The sequence below is a fragment of the Melospiza georgiana genome, chromosome 11, assembly GCF_028018845.1.
Source record: "Melospiza georgiana isolate bMelGeo1 chromosome 11, bMelGeo1.pri, whole genome shotgun sequence".
Lineage (NCBI taxonomy): Eukaryota > Metazoa > Chordata > Aves > Passeriformes > Passerellidae > Melospiza > Melospiza georgiana.
This window is the reverse complement of record NC_080440.1, coordinates 11,290,408-11,318,129: the sequence shown is the minus strand read 5'-3', so window position 1 is coordinate 11,318,129 and position 27,722 is coordinate 11,290,408. Positions and strand designations below refer to the sequence as shown.

The 27,722-nt window shown below is 45.1% G+C and overlaps 1 protein-coding gene across 1 annotated transcript; it reads right to left on the bottom strand.

Annotated features, from left to right (window-relative positions):
- Nucleotides 1–301: 301 nt before the first annotated feature.
- ABTB1 (ankyrin repeat and BTB domain containing 1) lies at nt 302–27,467 on the bottom strand. The gene is made up of 12 exons (XM_058032070.1): nt 27,316–27,467; nt 25,543–25,605; nt 24,399–24,454; nt 23,225–23,369; nt 21,176–21,335; nt 20,246–20,291; nt 19,117–19,233; nt 14,451–14,566; nt 9,053–9,151; nt 8,316–8,483; nt 5,356–5,556; nt 302–3,599 (listed from the first exon to the last, which is right to left on the bottom strand). Exons 1-12 carry the CDS (start codon nt 27,369–27,371, stop codon nt 3,393–3,395), a joined length of 1,434 nt encoding a protein of 477 aa, XP_057888053.1. The 5' UTR covers nt 27,372–27,467; the 3' UTR covers nt 302–3,392.
- Between the last annotated feature and the right edge of the window lie 255 nt (nt 27,468–27,722).

Below are 27,722 nucleotides of genomic sequence, written 5' to 3'. Positions count from 1 at the left end.
TGCTTGGGAGCCACAGAGTGCAGAGCCAGTCCTTGGCCTGGGTAAGGGAAAATGAAGGAGCCCACAGAGCCCTTTCAAAACAAAACCCATGCTGATGTTGTCAGTCAGTAACAAAGACACCACAGCCAGAGCAGATATAGTGAAATAGACTATTTTATTGCTGCACACGTGCTTACACATTTCTTCTTAAATATAACCTCGCTCTAGTAAATTTTACAATCTTCTTGATTCAGCAAGTGGGTAGTAGTAAATAAAAAGGACAGAGGCAACAAAACACAGAAAGGACACTGGCAACAGAAGAAAAATCAGAAGGTTTTTATTTTGTGATAAAATTATTTGCAGCAAGAATAAAGTGAATTCAAATCTAAGATTTGTCCTGGCTCATCTTAATTAGAGAGCTTGCCTGCATGCTGACCATCTGCTTATGCATGCTTTTGGATAGCCCTATTTTGCCAAAAGGGATGGGGGGGGAGTTAAAGGATCCCGAGTAATTGGACAATCTGACAGGCCTCACAGATGTGACCGCTAAGTGCACACAGACAGATGAGGCATTTGCCTGGAAGCCCACGTGGACTTGCACTGCTGGGGAGGCAGATCAAAAGGCCAGGCTGACCTTTTCTCCCACACGTACAACTGCAGCCTCACTCGCTCCACACTTAGGGAGGCAGGAATGGAATTATTCAAGAGCAGCCATATGGAAAATGCTTCCCAGCACTGCTGCTCCCCCTCTGCCTTCCTCCTGCTTTGCCCACTGCCAGTGTCCATTTGCTTTAGCAGCTGAGGCATCTGCAGAGAAAAGCATTAGCACATTCCTTGATAATCCTGCTCCTGCATCTCGCTCAGAACGAGCAGAAGGCAAAGGCCACGTCCTGTTCTCTGGTGGCTCTGTGTAAGCCCCACGGGCTGTCACAACCACTGCTGTGCAAAGCCAACTGCTAAGATGTCAGAAGCAGAATTTCTGCTGGAGGAGGAGAAGAGATATGATAAACTAAACATCCTGCTTATGTTCAGTGTTATCTTCAGCCATATACAGAGGAGAAACATAGGGGAACTGAACCAACTGAGTTAAGCTGCTGGTTTCTGTAGCAGATTTTCATGAGCCTGACACTCCACTCAGCAAGAAAACAAGCAGTTCTCCTTTCACCCTTCTTTCTCCAAAATATATGGGACTTCATATTAAAGCTTCCTTGATAGCCCTTCACCCTCCCCAAGTCCATGGGGATATCTTCATCAGTTGTGCTGGGCTCTTTGGTGGTCCTGTCAAAGACACACTGAGCTTAGAGGTGGACATGGAGGTACATTCCACAAATCACACAGGAAATGCACAGCTCCTCTCCATGTCACTGTCCCAAACAGAAGCACACTCCTGCTACTTCCTGCTTCCATACAGCAACCACTCCTGTGGAGGGACACATCGTCCATCCTCACCCTCATATGACTGCCAAAAGCAAACCACAACAACTCCTTGCACTTCTTCTCAAGGGTTTTAAAACAGAATTGAAGCCCACACTGCTTGATAGCTCTGCCACCACCATCCCCTACCCCAGAGACCTGATCTGCAAGAGACACCACTTAAACCCAGATGACAAAGTGCACAAGCATCTGGGGTTCAATCATATCAATGAACCTCATCCCTGCTCCCCCCACCCCAGCTCTATCCACAGCTTAAGTGCAACTCAATTGTGACACATGATTTTGCCAAAGCCTGGCTTTCCAGACTTTGTCCAGAGTCCCCTCCTCACAACTGAGTGCAGCCTGCCTAGTGCAGGTGGTGCCCAGAGCCTGCCCATGCACCTGCCAACAGCTTCAGTGCAGGAGAGGAGCAGCCAGTGAGGCTGCAGCCCCACTCTCACTGCTGTGGGGTATCAGTCTCTCACCTGGTGAGATTAGCAAAGAAAAACCCATCCTCCCAATACATCCACACCTGAAGCAAGTCTCCTAACCCCTTAGCCATGAGAGGCACCCCTACCATTACAGAAAACAACACCCCAAAGCTGCAGGGGATCCTTGCCCAGCTCCCACATCACATAATAAAAGCACCTCTGGCACAGGTTATTCAAGCTCCTGGCTCAGGAATTGACCAAAATGATTGTATGAGGTGGTCACAGCAGCCCAGTGCCTGTGCTTCACTCAATGCTGCTTCTCCCTCCCCCCAAAGCACAGCATGGGAAGGTACACCCAGCCTGCACCCTGGAGACTCTCCCAACACCATTCCAGAGATGCACAGCTCCAAGGGCAGCCTATCTGGCAAGGCAAGGCTATGCAGGGTTATCACCTGCTGATTAGTGCCAAGGACAGGGAACACCATTGCCCTCATTAAGAATCCAGGCAGACAACATGAGATAACATGACCTACTGCAAAATACAGATTCAAAAACATTCATAGGTACAGACAGTGAATTTCCTGGAGAACAATGAAGCTACGAGGCTCAAGGCTGAGCAAAGCCAGAAGGTCACAGAGTGGGACAGCAGCCCTATGAGAGCCCCAAAAGGGCCCTTTCCTTTTGAAAGAGATTTCCAGTGACCCCTCTTCCCAGACCCACGAGCAAGTCAGCCTAGCCCTACCACAGTGGACAAAAATAAAGGGAAAAGTGCTGTTTCCAAGAAGAAGGTGTTTCCATTCCCTCTTTAAGAGCTCTGCTCTTCCTTCTTTTGTGCATTGAAAGCTACTGCTTTCTAAGAATGGAAGGATTCTGGTCTCTACTGTATTCCCAAAGATGCTTGTTCAGAAAGCAAAGCTTTTAAATTCTGAGCACTTCAAAGCAATGAAAAGCTAGGGAAGACCTGGAAATCACTTTTTTTTGTTGTTTTTTTCCATCTAAGTACTAAAATAGCAGGTGAAGACAGTGCCTTCCACATAGCCAAGTACCTCTCTGTCCCATTAGGGAAGCACTGCCCAGTTCTGCCAGTCCTATAATACTGACAGTGACAGTGCTGACCTCCTTTCCCATATACTTATTAAGACTTTAATCCAGTTTTCTTCCTCTGCTGCTGGCATAAGCCAGTTTCAGAAGTGTGTTGTATTGAACCACAGAATGGGATGGGTTCTAACCCCAGGCAGTAGGAAGTCCCCAGAACAGCTCCTTCACCATTCCCAACAGCTCACAGTCTCCTCTCCACAGTGTATTGTACAAAGGAGCAGCTACTGACTTAGGCTGAGCTTTGGGAGTTACTTCTGAAAGGAGAAACAAAAAAAACCAAAGTAAAACCAAACACAAACCAGAAATGCAAATGTCCAGACACAAATAAATTAAAAAGAAACCATGCCTGAAGGTGGATGGGAAGGAGGACAAAGAATGGGAGTGGGACATTCAGACTCAGATGTTCTTGCACTCCGAGCCAACGCAGTGAGGGCTGTGCAGGCTGCATATGACAGGCAGGGTTTGCACACATCAGCACTCGAGCCCTATGCTGGCCAGGAGGTTCTCTAGAGCTTCAAGTTTCTGGTTGGCTTCCTCAATGGCACTGTAAGTCTGCACGTTGCTGGTGATGTGGAAGCGGATGTCATCGACCAGGGGGATGGAGTCAGTCTCTTGCCGCTCCTCCACGGCCTCTGCGTTCTCCTTCACAGCAGCTGCAAACTCCTCCAGCTCCACCAGCTGCACCAGAAGGACAAGAGAACCATTAGGAATACAAGAGGACAGGTAAAGAGATGCAAAGGGTTGGGATAAAGGTCTCACACTGTTAAAGGATCCCACAGAAAAGAAAGGAAAGCTGGGATACACGGAGACCCAAATCCTCCACTTGAAGATGCAACCTGCCATCCATCCAAAGGAGACAGTAATGCTCCAACAAGAAACAGTCTCAGCTGAAGGCAATCTGCACCTGCAACACTGTCCTGTAATACCCTCTAACTGAGCGTCCCTGGTTCTGATATTGAGGCACATGCACATACACAATATTCCCCCCAAAAAGGCTCCCCAGCAGGAACCAGGAGATGCTGTCAGACACCTGGGCAATGTCTTCTAGCACAGAAGCCAGTGGGTGCTTCTGCCCAATTCAGGACTGGGAGCCACACGTTACAGTACCCCCTTGACTCAGGCCCATCACCACCAGCAAGGCAGCTGCTCTGCTCTGCACTCAACCTGACAGAATTGGGTCACCCATGAATGATTCTGCACCAGGTTCCCCAGGAATGTGTGGAGAGCTGAGGGGTGAGAGGCAGCTTCCATCTGTCTGTGCTGCTGAACTGTGCCTGGGCACAGCAGGTTGCTGAGCTCTGATCTGCTACCACACTGCCAAAATCTCTCCCTGCTGCCATCAGTGCATCTCCACAGGATGCTGGCAACCACTGATGTCTGAACATCAGCTGGGGTGGCTCTGTCTGTGCCAACACCCTTAAGAAGAAACCCTGCCAGTGCTAAGTTCAAGGACTCCCACTTGAGCTAGAGAATGAGGAACACACAAGCAAAGCCCTCTCCTGATCACTACTTGGGATATTCAACATTGTTTAAATCCCTTTTCAGAACCCAGAATCTGGGTACATGCTGATGTCATTCCCAAGCTATACACTGAACAAAGTAACAGCCCCAGAACCATTTCCTTCGTTGTTTTCTCACACCAAAAATAATTTCACACCTTTTGAGCTGCAGGTGAAAATGTTACATTCCCATGTGAACTGCACAAGCCATTTATAAAGATGTCTCAGCATAAAAACCCTTCATAGGTTCTCGTTTATCCTCCATATGGTAACTTTCTCCACGAGTCCTGAGTTTAAACTATAAGCACTCAGGATAACACTTAAATTGAGCCCCATAAAGAAAACTTCAGTGTTAAATTCATTCCTACTTGCTGATCATCAGCAAATTATCCACTGAGCAAACCCCTACTATTTGATTTGTCATCCTGGAGGAGATTAGAGTTTACATTGATTTTTCCTATTTAGAGCATTATGCCAGGAAGAATTTCCCCAGCAAACACTGAAAAACAAAGGAGAAACTCTATTTCCTGCATAGAGCTCTCCTACTCACCCCTTTGGCTTCTCCAGGCTGCAGCTGGTGTATTCAGGCAACACCATGGCTACTTGGGCACAGTGGCTGAAAGTTCAGTGAAAATCACCTGCTCCTGGTACCTGCAAAGCTTTTTGGGCAACTTTTTCAACCCATATTCCACAGAGATGTGCTAGCCAGGGACCAAAATCTGGCTTATTGTGGTGACATCAGGTACTGCCACACTCCTCCTCCTCTGCCCTAACTCACCATGTGCCTTGTTTAACTGCTGCTCATTTCCTGGAAGCACATTAACCCAGAGAGGACAACCATTAACTACAGACCAAAGTACAACCATTCAACCTGTTGTCTCTACAGCTCAGATACACAGACACAGGTGTATCTGCCACGGGGAGTGTTTCAGTACCTTCTCAATGATCTTGGCCATGTACTCAGTGCACTGGTCCTCCAGTCTGGTCAGCTGGAAGAGCTTTGCAATCCTCCAGATGCTGATGATGTTGTCCTCGTCGAGGATCTGTGCCAGGGTCCTGCCGCAGAGGCGCTTGAGCCCGGGCAGCAGGTACATGTCAGCCACACACAGCACGTCGTAGGCGTTCTCTGGGGACAGCTGCAGTGACAGGGGAGTTACTGCCAGTCCCCAGCATGCTGCCTCTCACTGCCAAACTAAGGAGCTGTTTGGCCATTACTGGAGCTCCTTCAGCCTGCATCTCCCACTCAGTTACCACAGAGGAATTTAAAGTGCAAGCAGAGAGTTTCTCATGCTGCAGGTGACCCCAAGGCAATGCTGAAACATCCAAGTGCACCTGGCTGCTAAAAAATGTTCAGTGTGACAGTGGTGGGTCACTTTTACCAGACATACTTCCAAGAGACAAACAGAAGAGGCTGGCAGGACAAAGAACCTTGTTCCCACATTTTCCCTCTCATTTTATACTGCTGGACTCACATTTTGTGAAAAATATGCAAAATTTTCTTAAGAACCAGCACATCCCTGGCATGGGGGGTACACTCAAGGACAGAAAACTGAACACAAACTGTAGGTGAGGCCCACATGGATAAGAACATATTCTGCACTTCAAATACTAGTGGAGTTCTAACATGCGTTCAGAATGGACTAAATTAATGGATGAAAAAACTTAAACTGTTGTGAGCAGCCTTTAACATTTTAAGCCTCTTGAGCAAGAGAACCACCTTCCCATTTCCCTCTTGGATACTTGGAAGTGATCTGAGGATTTAAAAAACCCTGTAGAAAAAGTTGGAGACACCATCTCCAGCTTCACTCAGTCTCTTCCCCTTGGCCGGGCAAATCCTATTTTTGTCACTAACCTGGAACAAGAGTTCTCTCTGTTCCTGCTGATGTGAACTGCAAAGAGCTCACTTACCCACATCCATTGTAACAGTGGATCTGCAGGACACTGCATGCCCTGGCTGTGGAGGAGGCAAGGGCCCTTGCATTTAGAGACAAAGCCACTCTGGTCTGGATGGAGGAATGATAACTGGTGCAGCCTGGTCCACTCTCCTGATACCCAGTGAGCAGCAAGCACACTGCTGTGCACATCTACATGTGTGGTTTTCACTCTGACAACTGCAAACAACTGATTTTTTCTTCCCCCACAGCTGTGTGCACCTGTGTTTGGAGAGACAGCTCCCAGCAAGTGACCCAGCTGTGTAACACCCTGCAGCAGCTGGGCAGAAGAATGCAAGATGCAGGAGAGCCATGCCACGAGGGCTGTGTATGCACATGGGGTAACAAAGCCCTTGGGATTATTAATCAAGTGCTGCTTTGTCCCCTCATAAGCTGTGGAAACCTCAGGAGTTGGAAGTGTTTCAACCAGTAGTATTGATGGCTACAGCTCCCAACTGCTTCATCAAGGACAAACCTGGCAAATGTTCCTCCAAGAACTGCCCTGGAGCCTACACAAGTATTCTCATCAGCAACTTGTCTTTGTGCCTGGAACCCTATAGGTCCCCTTCCCCACAACTGCAAACGCTGTCACTACTGCATGGCAGAGAGACACCATAAATCCTTTGCAAAGAAAAACATGGAATTGAGAGTGCTGATACTTGGCTGGAGAAACACAGGCCAGGGAGAACACTCCACATGTAAATGTGGAACTTGAGCTATATTCCTGTCTTCCTAACCATTTTTTCTGGTAGTTTCTCATGACAGGTGAACTCTCTGCAGAAGCTCACATCTTGGCTGCTTGGTTTGAAACCCAAGCCATGCACCGTTCTGCACATGAAAATGTGAGTAAAATCCTTTTAACTCCTACACATTGCTGTTGGTCTGTCCTCCTGACCCAAGCCCAGACAGAGCAGCTGAGGCACCCCTTGGAAAGGAATAGCTGCTTGGGAAACATCCTTCCTGTGAGTCATCACGAGAAGGGCAGGCAGACTGGAGACATGCAAAGGAACAAGGTCAGGCTGCAGTGCAAGGGAACAAGGTCAGGAGATCTTCAAGCAGCTTCTTTCCCTCTCTGCCTGCCCTTGAAGAATCAGCTCTCTGGCATACTAGTATCAATCCTGCTCTTGCTGCCTGCCAAACATCTCTCCTCACTGCTACCCACAGGTGAACAGATCAGCAGAAACAAGGTCACAGGTGTGTGCACTCTCTGCATGTGGCACCTAACCCAGAGCACAAACACTGCTTGGGGGAAGTGACACTGGCAGGTGCAGCAGCATCTCCAGTCACTGCCCTGATGCCAGAATGTGTTCTGGGATCTTGTAGAGAGGCCTGCTGAAAGCATTTGCCACAAAACCAAAGCAGGAAGCTAATTAAACACTGGCATTTGCTGCATCTTCCATTAGGCTGAAAAGTGGGTTAGGGCTGTTTTCTTACTGCCTGCAATACTGAGCACAGCAAGGAACTGGTCTCACAGTGGAACCTTTGCTCACTCCAATAATAAATAACAGTAGAAATAATGACTTGCTACAAATGGAGAAGTCAGCTATGAGTATGGTTATTTGCCAAGAGTAAATAAGCAGAATCTCTCAACCTATCCAGATCTCCAAATGTGTTCAATCTGCCATCTACTGGCAGATGCTTCCCTCATCTTTCCACAGAGCCCAAGAGGGAAAGCTGCAAAGATCCTGTATTTATCATGGCAATAAACAGCATGCAACCTAATTTCCAGATTTTTATTGTGGGACAAAAGACTATGACTTGCTTCCTGAACATCATGCACATGAACTACAACCCTGCCTGGCTAACAGCATACCCCAGAATGTGGATTCCTGAGACAAAAGTGAAGTAGCAGAGTAGTCAGTAAAATTTAGGAATATACACATACACCCTGCTCCAGATTTAGAAAAACACTGCTGAAAACACCTCAGAGCTCACCAGCACTGAAGGAAGGACCAATGGCTCACCTCTGTATCATCACTGTAGATGTAGTAGAGGACCCGGATGAAGATGTCTTCTGAGATGTTGTGCAGAGTCACCACAGGGATGCTGGGCTGTGTCTGTAGCTCCTCACTCTCACTGAAATGATCTTCAAGAAGAGCTTTGAAATAATCACTGCGACCACAGAAAAATGCCTGGAGAGGAATGAAAAACCAAAACACTGACACCTTGCTCACTGCACCAAACCAAAGGGCACTACCAACCAGCTGTCAGAGCAGCTCAAAGGTATTTCAGAAGTTCAGACTCTGACTTTCCCTACATTCTGAAGCTGTATCTCCAATATTTTTTCAGATCTTATTTTATCCATAGCTACCCTCAGAACCACAAATACAAATGGTGAACTGAAGAGATTCTAAATTAGCATGGCACAAGAGCAGGACCTTGAGTTGAGGTTGGATCTCAAAATTCATTCTTACTGCTGTTCATCTGCAGATCAGACATTCCTCTCTCCAGACACTGAACTCATAAGTCAGCAGCAGCAGATTCTGCAGCTGTGAATGCCATAGCTGAATTTATAAATTTATCTCCACACCTCTGCAAGAAAGGCAGGCTCTGCTGCTTTGTTAAATGTTTTAATGCAGTTTTCCAGCTGAATCAAAGCTGCTTCTGCAGAGTGTATCCAGCACAGAAGGAGTGGGGGACACAAGCAGACTAGCTTCATGGCAAAAAGGGAGGAGAAGGAAATACAGCACAAAGCACATACCTTATGGCACAAGAAGTTGTAATCTTCCACACGGAAACACACGTCAGGACAGCTGTTGAAGTTGTCAGTGCTGTCAAAGGGCAACTCCCCAAAACCAACCTGGGAACAGACACCAGAAAACCCTTCCTTTAATATTCCTGCTTTAGACACACTCAGGGTCCCAAGTTCAGACTCCTATGTTTTCCCAGAAAATGTCCATTCCCTCAGCACAGTGCAGAGCACCAGAGATGCTCTGAACACAGATTCCAATGTCAGGAAATGAAGAACTCCACTGCTTCTCAGAGATACTCCTGGTACAAGTTACAGCTGCCTCCTTTATCCATGGCAATTTCCTGACTCTCCATACACCTTTGGAAAGTGTTTCTCTGCCATCTAACAAGGCAGATAACCAGGTGGAGGTGAAGTTTACTTCATGCAGCAGGTATCATAAGCATACTGGAGCTTAGGGCCAGCCTTTTACTGGGTACATGTAATAACATATAGATTACATCCATGTATACACCAGTTTGAAATGGTTTGGCTACAATTATTGCCTCATTTGAATAATCCAACATTGCTAGAGCACATTTTAGATTTTTTTTATTTGATTTGCAGCCAAAGATAATGTTGTTGCAGTATTAATACTCAAGTGAATTATTTTAACAACACACCTCCACCCAATCCCACATGCCAACAATGACAGCACACACCAAAAAAAAAGCCTGTTTGCCTTATGTTATTTTAAAGTGACACTTCCAAATATTTTCCCTTTCACCTTATTCTATATACAGTGTAATTCAATTGCAAAAAAAAAAATGTTTATATTCACAGTCATGTAGCCAAGACAATCTCTGAAAACAAAAGTTTCCCCTGGTTCTTGCCTTCCATAAACATGTGCCTGAGGTACCTAGGATAAGCAGCTTATTCCTGCTGTCTTTCATCCCAAGTTTGCACCCAGGAAAGCCCTGGCCTGACAATAAAGACTGGACTCACAACAGCAGACTGTCCATTTCCAAGCCACCTGCCTCCAACAGGGCTTCCAGCTCCACTGAGGAGCCAGATGCCTCCACCCTGCTGAGCTGAACAAAGACACAGACTGGAACACACTAGGTGGGAGCTCTCAGCCAGGCTCAGTGAGATTTCTCACAAAACACATTTTTGGATGTGGCAAGGCACCAAGCTGGCAAAAGCTGACACCACCACTGACCATGGCAATCTGGACCCATCCACCGCGCTCTTTGTCCACAGCAACACTTGGCAGCTTCTGGTTCCTGATCACAAGAGAAGCCCAGTGTTGTAAATCATGCACAAGGCTGTTGCAGTAATGCTGGCTCTCCATAGCACCTCTCTCCTGCAGTCCTGCTCCACTGGGCAACTCCTGTTCCAGAAGAGATGCAGCAATTCAAGGAATGTTGCCCACCAGATCTATCACCTCTTTTTCATATAGCTGCAATACAAAGGGCAACAGCTGCAATACAAAGGGCAGCACCTCATCAAAATGAGATGAAGTTGTCCCATCTGTAGATTCCCCAGGCTGCTATTTTACTGTTATCCATGTCTCATATTTCAAGGCTTTGGTTCTTTTCCATGGCCTGGGGATCTGCAGCCTGGCTCTGTGGCAGTGTGTTACAACCTCCAGTATCATGATGGAACTGCCTGCTCTGTCTGCCTTGCTGCTCTCCCCACCCTATGCCACAGCTTCCATGTCCTCTGCTACAAAATCTGACAGATATCTGAAGGCTACAGATTTGCAGGCACATCACAGGTAAAGCAAACCTAGAAACAAACTTTGACAAGATGACACTCTGTGGCATAGGAATTTTAATTGAGATAAATGCCACATCTCCTATGTGTATCCTTTCTTTGCTCTTCTTTCATTGCCCAAAGGTAAATCTCTAAAATAAGTCCATCCCTCTGGAATGGATATGGGAGTTTTATTTGTCTCAGAGTTTATCTCCTGAATTATAAATTTCTCTGGGCTCAATTTCCTGCTTGTAGCCTTGCCTGGTCCCCACTCTGCTGCTCAGGTTTACAAGGTTGTTTTCAATTCCTACTACAAAAGCAGGTTCACGTCTTTGTTTCTCCTGTTCAGCATCAAGTGGTTTTGCAGAATTTCCCCTTTTAAGTCTCTACTACTTCTACTCTCCTCCCTTCTCATGCTTGAGGAATCTACTCTCCTTTCCAGGATCTTCCTGCAGAAAATTGGCTTATTCCTCCCACCACCCCTATTCATACAACCACAACCTCCTTCATGGGCCTCTGTCCAGGCAAAGCACAGCTGCCAAAGTCAAGTATTCTACCCAAGGATCACAACACAGTCCAGCCTGCAAGGTCCAAACACATTCACAATAACTCAATCACCATATAGAAATACTCTGAATACTCTCCACCATCACACATGGAAGACCAAGTCTTTGCTGCTGCAAATTTCCTATTAGAGCTTAAATAGAAATGTTGCTGGAGGCAAAAACATAGAAAACAAATCAGTGGCAGCAATTTGTACCTTGGCCAGATTACCTCAGCAAGAAAATTGTAAATAAATTACAACACAAAATACAGGGGTTGGTGATCTAAGAGATTAGCAGCTCACAACCAGATGCAAGTGGATTGGATACAAAAAAACCCCTAAATTGGAAACATGTTGTAAATATTTCAGTTCATCTGCCTCTGCCAAACGGGCAAAGCAAAGCACACGAGTCACTGCCTTGGACAAGCACAGTACACAGGTGCAGACAGACAAGATCAACTCATCTACTTGTTTCAAACTGTTCTTCCTATGCATGACAAGATCTAGTTTTACCCCAAAATGGCAAATGGTCTCTTTTTTGCAGCCACACCACGTGTCAATATGGATGGAAAGAACAGTATTTATTTCATGGCAAACTCTGATCCTTTAAGTCTGATTTCATCTTGGTTTGGAACATAAGATCTCGGTTAAAAGGTAACTGGAAAACAGTTCCAAGGAAACCCTGGAGTCTGTAACTCAGAGGTCACCTGGCAGACATGAAGAACCAGGCAGACAGTGGGAAGCCACATGGTTTTTTACAGTTGCCTGGCTTTTCATGGCATTTCACTTAAATCTGTCACTGCTAAATTTTATTGCAACAAACTGAGGAAGCAGCTGTTGTGGACAGAGAAATCCTGGCCATTACTACTTTAAAACAAAGCAGAGACAACAACTACACTTGTAAGAGGAGACATTGGGGGAAAAAAAGGCTTTCAAGCACAAACAGGAAAGAGAAACAAGGTACCAGAATTATAAATGTGTTTGAGATTTCAAAGAATAGATAGTTCTCAGTCTAGAAAGTAATAATGAGCTGTAACTGGATATCAAACATTCATTATTTTTTTTAGTTGTGCAAGATACCACTAACCATGAAATTGAAATGCACAAAGTTTCATACATCATCCAAGTATCAAAGACATTACATGCAAATTATTTGTTTATACTGAAACAGAAAGCTGAATACATTCCCATTTCATGTAATATGGCATTACATGACATGCAGCAGCTCAAAATGTTTCTTGCCAAATTCTGGAAATGCAAGCTTTTATCCAGAATACAAATATCTATTTTGTTCTGCATAGGCTGGAAAAAAAATAATGTTTGCTTCTCCTCAAAACACAGATGTCTGTGTGCGACTACTCACTTGTTCCTGACATTTTAGGTTACATAGTTTGTATCCCATTCCATGAATGGCAGCAAACCCTGCAAGAATGAGGATGTGCAATGCCTCTGTCCCACAACAAAGATGCCCAATTCATAGAATTTAACAATTTGAAAACATTAGAATAAGAGATAAATGGCAAACAAAAAGGAACAAACAAAAAGTACCTAGAGAGAGAAAAATGGGAATCTTTTAGAATTTTTTTCAGGCTTAAACAAAGCACCCACACATGTGCATGGCACACAAATTCCCTAGTGAGCAGGTAAGCATGCCCACAGCCTCTTCACTTGTACAGCTGTAATAACTCTAATGCTGCCTTCATTCCAATCGATGAACACAGCAAGAATACCACAGCTCACAACTCACAGCACTGTCAGATGATTACACCATTCCAATTTCCCCCTTTCCTTACAGCTCCTATTCTACATGAAAGAATTAAGAAGGAAAGTGTTTCTACCTCTAGAAGAACAGCTTAATAGGAGTATGCCATCAAGGTCTGGAATGAAGCAATCAAACAGTAAGTATTCTTTTTATTTGTGAAGCGACTTAAAATATATGTAAATGTCACTATTTTGGGGTCCATGATCCTTTTTTTTAGTTCCTGGGGAGGTAATCTGAAGCTTACTCATAGTACCACCTCCCTTTAAAGCCTGAAAACATATTAAAAGTTACAAAAAAATGTACAGTTATTTGGAGGAGGCAGGTTACACAGGAAAGATTTCTGAACTGGTAGTTGTAAACTTGATGGAGAATAAAAACTCCCTCTATAGTGAAATATATCTGAAAACAGCCAGCACAAAACATGTTGGCTTATGAATGTAAGAAAACTTATCTATGTACACACACAGACACACACACTCTGCACCAGGCAGGTGTATTTGGCAGGGGACAGAAAGAGAAAAGGCAATAAACCTTTGCTGTATTACTCAGTCATACAACCTCTGGGCACAGCAGCCACTTAAAATGAGTCCACATTATTAAATACAGTGGTTGGTATAAAAAAAGAGGACACAAAAAGGACATACGTAAGACCAAAATCAATCTGCTAATATTACAGAAAGCACCAGATGCAGAAAGAGTGAAGATAACTAACAGTTATCCTGTTCTGAAAACGGGAGGAAGATCCACATATGTGATCCTAATTAATAATATGGATTTTTCCCAACTATGCCCCCAGGTTGATGATGACTGTGTTAAAATAAAAATACGTATTTTAACACAGTCATCATCAACCTGGGGGCATAGTTGGGAAAAGCATATCTACTGCCAGTCAATTAAATTCTCTTCAGAGGGTCTCACATTTCTGCTGGAAATATTTTCAGGATTTGGAAGCATTTCTCCATTGCAGTGTGTCAGTTCCTAGCAAGCAAGCCCAGTAAGCCATCCTTCACCTACGTCTCTCTTTGGGTACCAATGCCTGCTGCTACAACATTCCTAATTCTCAAGAAGGATGGCAAAGAGAAGAGCTGGGGGCCTTGTCCCATTGTATTCAATAGGGAAATCCCCACCAACCACAGGGAAAGGCTTTTATTTACCAAGATCACTGCTGGGGGAAACATCCAAGGGGAAAGACCAGCACCGACAGCCTCATTACACAATTTTACAGCACTTCCAAGGATAAAAGCCTTTCAGCACTTGGAGCGCCAGGAAACAAGCCAGCACTAAAGTCTGTACAGCAAAGATGTGACTGGACACAAGAGAGCAGACACCCCAGCCCCAGAGAGCCCAGGAGGAGTAGAAGTGCTCCCTACCCGCAGTTCAGCTGGCAGGGCGCAGTCTGCCAGGAGAGCCAGATCTTCCTGCAGCCGGCAGTTACCTGTGGGCTCAATGGTCAGCACTTTCACACAGGTCCCTGGCTTGGAAGAGACTGCAAGAAGCAAAAAAACAAAAGAGCAGAGATTCCTGAATTCCTCTACAAAATTTCTCTCTCATTTAGATAAAAGATGTGCCAGGAAAACCAGTATTATTGCTGTTCAGCTTTTACTGCAAAACACACACAACTCTTCTATGCACACACACATTCAGCACCCCTCAGCCCAACTTGCTCCTTGGAATCCATGTCATCAATTACAGTTAAGGACCATGGATGATCAGGCTGCCCTGATCCCTGTAGAGGCCACTCACACACTGCCTTCCCCAACTACTCCTAGAGCTGACAGTGTCACCTAGGGTAAAGTCCATGCCAGGGAGTTTTTAAAACTAATCTGCTTCCATGCCTTTCTGCTCTGACACGTGCTTTCACTGGCTCCCAGTTCAGCTGCGCCATCCTGACTTCACTGCAAGGAACAAAGGGGTTTATTCTTGTTTAGCCAGTAAATTCAGTAGGTATGAGTCTGTCCTCTACTCTACATCCATGATCCCCAAGGCACAAAGACCCCAAAGTACCCAGACTCCTGCATGCGCCTGACCTAAGCACCACTACCACCAAAGAGCTCAAACAAACCATTCCGAAACAGCAACTTCATTGCTTTTTTCAGACCTAGTGTGTCTTCCCATCTTGTCTTATCAGCCATCACAATAGAACAGCTCATTAAAGGGAAAGCAAAATACATGATCATACTTTAGAGGTCTTGCTATGACCAAAACTGTTGTGGAGCTCATAGAAGCCAACCCTAACTTCAAACAAGTGGCAGCCCAAAGCAGACCCGCTATGATATGATGCCACGCTTGGCACAGTCTCTCTTGTTCTGGCTACTTTGCTCCACCACCTGAGGTTTGTTCCCAGGTCAGCAAGGTTTGGGGTGAGGACTGGAGCATTCAAGAGTCCCTGGCATACAAGGAAGCATGTGAAAAAAGATAGCACACCACTGGAAAATGCAAAGTTGTGGTGAGGAAGCCTTAAGATACTGTTGGGAGCCAGAGTGACACAGAGTTAACTCCAAAGCATTCAGAAGAATTTCTGACAGGTATGATTCACCACATTAAAACCCCTCACAGGTGAATCACGCCACCTTGAGACCTCATTTCTCCTGACATTTCGCACAGCATTACATGAGCTCCATCAGATGACTCCATTGGGTCGTGGGCGAAACGAGACCACGATGTGCCACAAAACAAGATCTCCACCCCCTCCTCCACATCACTGCTGCATCCTTCAAATATGCCACCACTGTGCCTCTCCATAGGCTGCATATCCCAGAAAGATTGCTGGAAAGGGAAGGATAATCTACCAGTACAAAATAGTCAGGTACCATGATGGTTACACACAAAGCTCACCAGCAAGGAGACAGACTGCCCTATTAGCACAAAATGCTACCCTCAGATAGACGACTTCCAGGGTAAATAAGCTAAGAGGAGGCCTGGCACCAACACAAACCAGACTGAGTGCATTTTCTCAAAAAGCCCTGATCACTTACACAACAGTATGAGAGAAGGAAATTCCTTACTTTGCAATTAGAAATTCTTCATGGTAGAGAGAAACATTTGTATTTCTGTAGTACTTATTGTAACAGTCACCAGGTCAGGCTCTGTAAGTGCTAATGGACTCAGCAAGTTTTAAGTCAAGGCAAAGAGCCCTTCTCTTGGGATCCACAGAGCATCTGTGAACTTCCCCAGTGACACAAAAGAACAGTGATTTTTTCTGAGAAGCGAATCTATTCAGACACTGCATCTCAAATCCAAGGGCACAGCTTTTTGGTATCACTCAGAAATCTTCCCTAACAGAGACAACAAAAATCAAAGTTGTGAAATAGGAGTAAGTTGCTGGCTGCCAGCAAGGAGCAGGGACCATGAGAGAGGAATACAAGAATGGAACAGTGTCTGAAAAAAGCAACATAAACAATGCAAAGAGCTGAAGGGAATAACGAAACTGTTGAGATTCAGATGATTTCTTCCCAGTCTAGCACAGCTGTACAGCACTGAGCATCACCTAAAAATGAATCAGCTGCCTTGGTTTCCTGCTCAATATTTTTTTGCAGTCTTCTGGTTAAATTGAGCCAATGTACCACAAAACATAAGAGCCACAAATAAATCACACTAAACTCCCAAAACCTTCAAAATGTTCACACTCAGATGCATCTTCTTCCCTATGGCATAATTAGCTATAACCACAGATTCTGAATATCCAATGTCTTTTCTACAACGGTAAGCATCTCAAACCTTGCTCTCATCCTTTTTGAGCCAAAACTTGCTGAAGTAACTGCAGAATATTTATTTTTTAATAGATGCATTTTTACAGGAAGGATTATGGCTTAATCTGGACAAACCGAGCTCTTCAAAACACTGCAATAATTTTTCCTTTTATAGCCACAATATACACACAGGGGAAATAGGCAAGCATTCACACCCAAATCTATCTCAGGTGCAACAGAAGGCACTGGGTCATCCTCTTCCTGTACTACTGCCTGTGCATGCCAAGATAGTAAGTGCTTTTGAAATACTGATTAACTCTAGATAATGAGATTGCAGACACTGCAATTATGCAGTGGAGCTGCAGAGGCTTGAGTTCATCTTGTTTTCTTGTTTCAACTTCATAATACAGATGCAATACATGACCCTGCTCTGCAAACCTGAATCAGATGTCTGTTCCCCAGCACACACTTGGAACAGGTTTCTAAAACACTCAATGAAACAGACACGCTTTGTCAAGTGCCAGACATGATGTGATCTAAGATTTTTCCAGAATCAAGTTTTCCTGGCTTCCACATGAGATTTAAGAAACAAACTTTTAACAGTTGTTCTATTTGTTTGAATCCAACCTGTCATAAATAAAAATCAAGACTAGAACTTCCATCAGTGCTTTAAACCAGCCACTGATAGTCTTCTGTCAGGCCTCAAAATTGAAAAACTAGTCCCTCCCCAAAGAACAAAGAAGTTAAATTATTTGTCCAGTGTCATTGTATTTCCAAGTGGTGCTTTTATTTAAAACTTCCAACTAACCTGAAACTTTACTTCATTACTTTCCATCTGAAAGCCCACCAAGAAATCAGCTTTTTTGCAGTTCATAGATTTAAGCACCTTCTTTTCCTTCCACAATATAATATGAGATTTTAAATAAATTAATTTAATGGAATGTCTCAGCTAGACCCTGGGAGAAAAAGATAAAAAGAAAAAAACAGACCTATGGCATCTTACTGAATTACTTTGAGATCAAAAGATGACACAAAATAATTTTGTTACCTGATTTCTGAGTAGCTTTTATTTTATATTCATTCACCACTCCCCTTTTCTGCCACTTACTTAATACAAACTGATACCTTAAAGTTTTTGTAGATACCAAGAAATGCATTTCTAATCTCTTTGGGTCCATGTTTACATTTGTGTTTACAATGCAGAAGTCAGACCTGTGACCCAGCTTCCTTAAGGACTAGCACCCTGGTCTACATGGGAACAGCTGCAGCATGGTAATCTTGTACCCCACCACCTCCAAACTACTGCATATGTGTAAAGGGAGACCTGCACATGGTAATATCTTCCATGTGATTTGCAGATGAGGAATTTCTTGAGCCAGAAGTATTCTATCAATTATGTCCTGCAGCTTCAGGAGGCTGAATGAATAAAACTCATGTTCAAAAGGAAAAGGTGGAACAGCTACACCCCTGCCTTTTAGATGAGGGAAGAAGATGCTATTGCCTCTAAACTTTAGAACGGAGTCTCCTCTCAGAAAAAAATTAACTTGATTAAAGTAAAGAAGTTAACTCAGAGCACTGAGTTAACTTCGGAATGCGAATCAGCAGCTTTCAGCCTGAAGGTTTTGTTATCCAGTAATTTTTTCTGCTTCGTGACTAACAGCACTTGTGCTGCTCTGACTGCTCTTCACGTGTGCATTAGCTCCAGCTAAGGAGATGAATGATCAACTCCAACTGCTGGTCTTCATGAAATAAGCTTTGGATAACAAAAAGTCCTTAAATAGAGGATTGCTTCACTTAAGGCTTGGCACATCCATGTGTTACTAATATACACATGCTTTCAGAAATACTTTGCTTTTAAAAAAGAGTTCTATCTCCCTCTGCACCCTTTTTGGGCCAATTATCAAATATTTTACTTTGGTAAGGGGTCAGATAAATGCAGAAAATTACCTCTAACTGTATATATTTTATCTTTCTGGGGATTTAAATAAATTCCATCTTGGAAGGCACTTCCCAATATATGTTCCACTATGCTCAATTGAATGTCTGGCAACCACGGCAAAATCCTGCTTTCATATTCCTTTCTCTATATTCAAATTATATTGAATGCTTTTTTCCTACTATAAAGAAAGCATTCAATATAAATTAAACATGCATGTGTCAAAAACTACTAGAGCTACCCTACAGAAGGGCCATGACTGAAAACTGTCATGCAAATGTGAAAATCCCACAACAGCATCATTTTCCTGAAGCCCTAAGGACACCATGAAACATCCACCATTACACTTTGCTGTTTCTCCGTGGAAGGGCACACAGGCACAGCAGAGACAACAGCAAGTCAAATGCTTACCAAATTCATAGACTTTTTTACATTTGGTCTCCAAATCATCAATGAGGTCCTGCAGCCGACACTGCTTGGCCAACCTCTTGCAATCACTGACATATTCTACATCGATATCCAGACGACCTGGCAAGAAGAAATGCAGTCAGCTCACTTAATCCACAGGATTTAGGTGTAAAAATGGCAAAAATAAGGATGAAAGACTTCACAGCACAGAAATTTAGTAGTTAGATACACTGCCCCACTTTTCAGCATCCACTTACAACTCAGTCCCAGAAGTTAAGACTTGGTACTCCACCACCACCCACCACTCAAATCAATAACAGTTTGGCATTTAACTCACATTTCCACTCTCCAGGGTTTACCCTAATAGCTTCATTCAAGAGTCCAAAGACCAAACAGGCTATACAAAACATGTCTAACTCCCTCAGAAAATCAAAAAACAGCAACACAACAGCAGCAGGCATGACTGCCACCTTTGAATATCTGGCTCTGGGTAAGAATAGACTTTAGGCTCACAAGTTTTCTTCCCAGGATCTTTCACAATCACTGAAAATGTGGCAAGGGACATTTCTGAACACGCTGTATTGGAAAAGAAGAGCCTTGAAGACAATGTTAATTTCTGGCACCACCTCCTGGCCTGAGATAGTTCAGCACTTAGCATGCCTACAATACAACACTGGGTATTTTCATAGAAGGTTTAGGATCAACTTCTGTTCAAAAAAATACTAGAAAGTAGTCAAAACATTCAGCACACACTGCTCAGGTCTGCCAAACTGAAAATGTCCTATATGGGAAACTGGCTTTTCACCACCTTATGAGGCTGTTACACCAGATGACACATTTTTCTTCCTTAAGTCAAAAATACAGTCTCCAAATCCATTCAATCAACCAACCTAAGCTGATTTTGGTTTTAATTGACTGTGTAATTACTGGCAGGACAACAACTGGCAAAAGGTACCAACATCTTGGAAGAGCTCGTGATTGTTCACATTTTCCCTTTCTGCCAGCAGAGAGGATTTGTTGGCAACTCAAGCACCCAAACACTGCTGAGTGCAAGGCTGTGCCACTCAGTGCAGAGGCACAGACAGCTGCCCACCAGCCACGTAAACAAACACCAGAGGGCAAGGTTATTTACCTGTGTATAGATACTGCAGAAGAGCTCCAAAGGCTGCTGGGTTAATCTAAAATAAAACAAGAGAAAGTTACATTTGGAATCACCATGGATTTAACAATGAGTTAGAAACATGATCCTGAACAAGTAAGAAAAAACCACTCTTTAGTAAGAAATCACACATGATGATTTACTTGCTCCTCACATAACTAATGCTGCCACTCCACCTGGCTTACACAACTCTTTAATGTTTCAATTGATACTAATCCCTCAGGTACCTCAGGGGACAGGACCTGACTAATGGAGGAACTCAAAAGACACATTTATAATACAGGTTCTGCAAAATCCAGCTTTTTACTGATCATAAACATTTCCACATCTTCCTAATTCCAGAGGAAAGACGTTCTTGTACAAAGAGAGAGGAGAGCAGTGTTCTGAGAAACTGGAATTATGTTTGTCACAAGAGGATTTGCACTGCCAGAGTCAAGTTACAGAAATGTGTGCCAGAGTATTAATGGTTAATGGATGGAATGCACTTATGGACTACTTAGTTCTTGCTGGACAGGCAACAAAAGGGACTCAATTAGTGGCAATTATGGAGGTGATGTCTTCACCACAGACCACCTGTCCACCAGGAATTAGACACACTCAACTCATCCCAGAGAGGGGTCATGATGCAGCTGGCAGATGGTAACAGCTACATGCTACTGCAATTAATTAAGATATGTTTGAGTCCATGACAGAGGGAACAAAGGGAAGGTATGCAATCTGCAGCTTTTTGTTATCTGAAAAAGATGCAATTTTACTGCATAAAGTGCCTCCACAAGCCCCTCTCCACAACTAGGGTCATTCTGAGCCCCAGGAGCTATTCACCGTGGAAGTTAACCCTCAAACTCACATTCCTCACCCAGCTGGAACAGCGAAAGAAAGAACTGGAAGCACAGCCTTGCTCACCAGTGGGTGCTTCAACACTATCATGTTTTTCCCCTTCCATTTGGTCTCAAACATCTCTGCAAAGTAGGCGCTGCGGGCGCTGAGGATGCAGCGGTGGGCACAGAAGGATTTGCCATGGACGATGAAAACAATGTCACTCTGGTAACCCTGCTCCAGCAGCCTGTGAGGAACAGACACAAGGGAAACTCATTGCAGGATGAAAAAGGAAAGAATGGAGTAATGCTAGTGGGGAGCAGGGTACAATTAGGGCTAAATGAACATTGGGCACTGCAGTCTCTCCTGCCCAACAGCAAGGCCAGCACGGGGGCTGGTGCTTCACAAGGAGTGGGGTCCCACTGCCTTCCATAACTCAAACAAGTTTTGGGCAACAGGGAGACTGCAGAATGAAATCTTCCTGTCTTAGGTGAACATCTGAACACAAGATTTTAAAGTGGAACTAGTTGCCACCAAGCACATCTTCAAAAGTTAATACGGCTTTTAAATTGTCAAATGTAAAAAAAAAACAAAAAAGCCCTGCAAAATGACACGCTTTCAAAAAGTAAGATGCAACTTTCCTGCTCTCTGGGCACTGTCAGTGTGCATGCTTTAACCATGTAACAAATAGGAGAAGACTTGATGTCCCCCACCCTCAGAAGAAGGAAGGATGTGACAGGCATGAAATACAGGCAATTACCACATCAGAGGTGAAGGCTTGTTTATGCCTGCATGCTCATACCTTCATTCTTCAAAAGGAAAAAAAAACCTGCTACTTCTACAGTTTACAGCAACCACCACCAGCATTTTCTAATGCTCATCAGTCCTTCCATATATACCCTCACAAACATCCTCAAAAGGTTAAATCATGTAGTCATCAAGCATCATACTCCTTCTAGAGAGCTGGACTGGTGCACAGAAAGGTGTGGAGTCACACACAGAGATGTTGTCAGGGTCTTCGATGCCACTAGCACACCTTTCCTTCTAAGTGTCTTGCCCCAAACCAAACAGAAGCATTGGGTTTTTACTTTTTCCCCCCAACTGTTGCCCTTTGTTTCAATTTTAACACAAGCTCTATTTGAATGAGAAGCAGAAACCAGCACATTTAGGCTTTCATGTATGCTAAACCCTGCACATCTGAGCCACAGTCACCAGGGCAGTAATAAATCACCCTGCAAAATTCTGCTTCCCTGAACACAGAATTTGATTTTACTCAGATAAATGAGTTTCCTTCCTTCCCTTGCTTCCTATAGTTTCAGAAATTAGGGCACTGTACTGGCAAGATTGTCAGATTTTTCTAGGACTTATTAACACTCCACTTTCAAAGACAAAAAAATCCCGAGGTTTTAACATTTGTAAGTCAGTCCAGTGGGAAATAAAAAGGAAAAAAAACTAACCAGCAAGTCTGTAATAACATCAGAGTTACCAAGGTAGAGAAACAGCAAGAAGAAAAGCTTGCAACTATTCCTCTACTCTGAGCAAGTTAGTCTGCCACTCAAGCTCTAGTACAATGTGGGACAGGCAATTTTCAGAAGTATCTTAACAAATTTTAATAATGAAAACTAAAGAACTGGACAATGTCACTGTGAATCAGTTTGAGGCTTGTTAAAGTGCTCTGTTTCACAAATGAGAAACATTTGATCAGTGTTGAAAATTTCAGCTTGCAAGCTATAGTGCCTTCAGGCCTGAAACTTTAATTTCAGTTGACATACTATCCTAAATTGTTGATGTGGTTTTAGTGATCAGATTTTAGATTGACAGTCAAGGATGACCGCCAAGGATGACAGTTTAGAACTTCTGCATTATAAAGACCAGTTTTCTGTGGACTCAAGTGTGTACCCAACTCACTGGAGGCTATGCACACACCTGGAGATCATCCCTTAGGGCACAGAGGAACATCCCCTAGGAAGCTCTACATGGCCAGGAACGAGAGAGGGTAGTGCTCAGCTGCCTTTCAATGGCAGCTGGCAACCCTGGCCAGTATTGCATTACATTCAGCTGCCTGAACAGAGAGCTGGAGCATGCAGAGGAGCTCAGGCAGGCTGCTGGCTGCTCTGCCCATGCCCATGTCCTCACCTCTGCAGGAACACATCATAGTAGTCCCTCCTCATGCACTTGGCTGTGATCTGCTTGTACTCCTTCAGCAGCCGGCGGATGGCGTCGCTCAGAGCTCCGTACAAACAGCGCTCCCCATCAAAAGTGTTCGCCTCACACTTTGCTCCTGTTGAACAGCCACAGGCCAGCAGGCACAGTTAGATCCTTCTCCAGTGTCCCCAAATGGCCACTAAACAGGTATGATTTCTGTATGCTGACATGATTCACTGTGGTCCCCTCCGCTGACAAGCGTATTGACAAAAACTGAGCTTCCCTCACATGTGTACAATCTAAAGCTGCTCTCCCACAGACAAATCCCTTTCGGAGGAAGTCGTGACTTGTTTAAACTGACCTGTGCAAAAGCCTCTCAGCAGGGCTCCAGCAGTGTTCTGGGAAGCCAAATCTCCCTGAACAGAGTGCAATCATTTCTTGGACTGTTTATAACTCCTCCTAGCGAGTATTTCGGCTTTGTATAACTTCTTTAGGTTAGAACCTGCTAGAATTTTGGAGGGCACTTGCATTTTCCTATCTAGAATTACACAAGTGGTTGATTTAGATGCTGGGAATGAAGTAGAAAACCAAACCTTTTGAGATGTGACTCTGCACTCTGGTTCCTCTGGCAGAACACTACCAGTGCCTAGGGGAATCTGGGTGCTCAGAGCCCAATTGGCAGGCACTTGGCCTGAAGAACTGGTCTTGCTTTGTTTGAGATTAGCAAAATCCCTTTTAAGTCTTGCTTACAAAGCCAGGCTATCAGTAGAGTACAAGCAAGTTTTACACAGACAATCCTTCCTATGAAGTACAACTCTTTAGATCAGCATATTCCCCACACCACTGCATCCTCACAAAGCATCTGCTGTGATTTCAGAAAGTTATGCTGCCTTGAGCCATCACAGACAGCTTTCTTTCTGTGCATTTTCAAGATTTCAAGCAAATCAAGAAATTTTAGGTGATTTCAAGAAGCAAATTCAAGCAGCAGATGGCCTGCAAAAGCGACCGTAAAGGTGTGTGCAGGGCTCCCTCTGTAGCCTGAGATCACTGATCAGATGGTTGGTTGTAACAGAAGAAGTTTCCACAGGGGACAGCTAGAAGGACATACAATCCCAACAGACCAGAGGAAGATACTGCATCCTTATCAGGAGGACACTTTGCTCACCATTGGCTAGAAGATAACGTACAAGCTCCTCATGTCCACACAGACAGGCGTAATACCTGACAATAACAATAGAAAGAAAATTAGAGATGCTGTAGGAAGCAAAATTCAGTGTTTTGGCACATCACCACAAACAGATCACAGCACTGAGCCTTCCCTGAGAAGCTTGGGAGACGACTCCTGATAGGAGTGAGGAATTGCTACCAAATAGCACAGAAGCCTGATCCCAGCAACAGACTAAGCAGGATCTGTTCCCAGCAGTCCCAGGCACTGCAAGGAGATCTCAAGGTCCCAGTTTGGGTTCAGCATCTTCTGTTGCACCACCAGCTGCCAAATCCATCCTCATTTTAATGGAGATCATTTCATGGGCACTCAGCAGTCCACTGAATTCTCAAAAACACTCTGCTCCTTCTGACTGTTGTCAGGCTGACTGCTGCATGCTGTGCCAAGGAGGGAACAGCACCCACACTGGGTGTACAGCAAATCCACCCCCTGAAAGTAGTACTTCTACTTCAATGAGTTTTGTTTTCTCTTTCACAGTCTAAGCCTTTCATGATTCTCCTTCACAGGGACTTCAAATTATCCTACAAATTAGAGGAGAATCCTGTAAAATGCATTGCAGCAGCCAAATGTTAGTCCACCTTTACTTTGGGAAGTTATTCTGCACTCTAAATATAATGCAGATGTCTAAATGTCCTTTGGAATTGTGGGGAGGTAACAGCTCACAGCACATCCCTCAGCACGCCCAGGGGGTTTCCTCATGACCTACTGCCAGACATACTGTGATCCCATTGTCACCTGGCATTTCACCAGGCCAAGCTTTCACCCAAAAAGACATGCTGGAATGCCAGAGACTTTGGTGAGGGAAAAGCCTCATCCAGCCAAGAGCAGAGTGTTTAATCCAGGTAATTTGGCCACAAAACCCCACTTGTCAGCATCACTACAGCAAGTCCCAGACACTTTGGGAGACAAAGACATTTAGCACAGCACCCACAGGGAAGAGAAGCAGAACTACATAGCCAAAGCTCCAAAAAAGCAGAACCTGAGACATTTTGTAACAGTGCTCATGGCTGCTGATGCAGAGAGAGTAAAGGAGCTCTGAGGCCCTACCCCCCGCCCAGCCAGTGCTCCAGGCTGCAGCACTCACAGGGGTGTACTGTCCCACTTATCACGGACATTGATTTCCACATCTCGCTGCTCAAGAAGGTATCTGCAAAAAAAGGGAGAGAGCAAAGTTATAACTTCATGACTGAGTTATATTCACTCAGTCACATTCTCCTCTTTCAGAAGATGTAACTTCAAGTTCATAGAGTAACTTCCAAAGGTATGACAGGATCTTGCACTGGACTTGGGGAACTGTCAGCTGTGGCTGAAGGGGCATCAGCCAAATCTTCAACCCAAAGAGTGGTGTTCTACAGCATGGCCTGGAGCTCCCTTCAATTTTAAGTGGTACACATGGGGAAAGAGGGTGATCAAACGCATCTCTAACAGGGCAGCAATCTCAAAAAAAGCCTGAGTACTTCTGCAGCACCTTCACATTCCCCAGCAATGCTCCCAGCCTGGATGCTTACAAATACGTGGCCAATTTTATGAAGCCAAGGCTGGACTCCCCTCCTGCTCGTTGCTTTTCCTGACAAACACAACATCAGTGGCACTCCAGACTGCTCTTAAATCCTGCCATTTCCTGGTCCTGCATGTTTAGGCTGGATCCACTACTGCCAACACTCCCTCTCTTACACCTCTAGACACCAGACTTTGCCTTGCAGACCAATCTCCTGCACAGCCTGGCTCTTCTTAGAGCCCGTACTGCAAGAGCCACATGTAAAAGTCCCTCTCAGCCTTCACCAAGCCTTTTTTTGAGTTTTGGTTTTTTATCACCCACCACATGAATCCTCTCTTTCACTCACTCCACCTTTGTTGTCTCAAACTTCAGGTTCCTCTGAACATGTTCAGTACACCAAGCAACTCAGCTCCTTCTGCTCAGTCCTATGTGGTCAATTTGTCCCCCTGCTCTGACAGCACTCTCAGACTCTCATTTCTCCACCACTACTTCTATACAGGTCATCTTAAACCTCTGTAAGACCATCTCTCAGATCCCTCCTTCTGCAGTAAACCTGGAATTTACTGCTTCCAATGATTTAAACTAACACAATCACAACAAATAACAAGGTTCTCCAAACCTTATCTATCTGCACACTTACCCTTCACTAGCAGCACCTTGAAACAGAGGTTGCTTTGATTATCTGGCATATCACACATTAAGAGATGGAAGAATCAAACAGGATAAAGGGATGAAGAACAGTTTTAGATTCAAACCATGAGATGCAGGAAAAAAGCTTGTTGTAAATTCTGAACTTTGCATTCACCCTGCAGACAAGCCCATCTGTCTCCTGATCCAAAATCACTGCAGTTAAGCTGCGCTGCTCTGATATGAGCGAGGAAACTTGACCTGAAATTTCAGTACCCCATATTTCTCAAACATACTCCCGCAGCCTACAGCACAAAGCGTCTAAACATTTCCATGACGATTGCGTCCCAGGGATGCAGCTTCCTACCAACGCAAATACCATTTCCAACGGGAAAGAAGAGCAGCTGGAGAAGAGCCTTGTGCAAGGACACTTCCACCGGCAGCATCCACACCCAGGGGCACGCAGTGACCGTGTGACACTCAGACACCTGCCGGAACCGGGCACACCTCACCCCACCCTAACCCCGGCAAAGCCCCGCTGCACATCCAGCTCCTAGGGGGGCAAACAAGCGGCATTTCTGTGCTAGAAACAAACTGTGACAGCCGCCCTGGGAAGGCCTGGGACGAGCTCCAGGTGAACACGCCCCGACAGGCCCGGCCCCGCTCGCCCCGGTGACCGGGGCGGTTAAAGCAGCGGCGGGTGCGAGGGACCCGCTCCCCGGCCCGGCTCACCGCACGCGGCTCACGTCGCCCTTCTTGCAGCTGGTGAACAAGTCGCTGGTGTCCATGGCCGGGCCAGGCCGCGGGGCGGCGGCGCCGCATTGACGCAGAGAACGGAAAAGCGGCCGCGGAGCCGGGCCGGGCCGAGGGGCAGCGGCGGCGGGGCGGGCACGGCGGGCGCTGTAAACACGGCAGCGGCTCCGCCCGCCCGGCCCGGCGCCGGCCCTCCCGCAGCGCCCCCTGCGCCCCGGAGGAACAACGGCCGGCCGCGTTGCGTGCGGGCCCGCGGGCCGGAGCTCGGGGAAAGGGAACCGGCCCTGAACAGAGCGGGGAACCGGGGCTCGGGGAAAGGGAACCGGCCCTGAACAAACCGGAAAACTGGGCTGGAACCGGGGCTCGGGAAAAGGGAACCGGCCCTG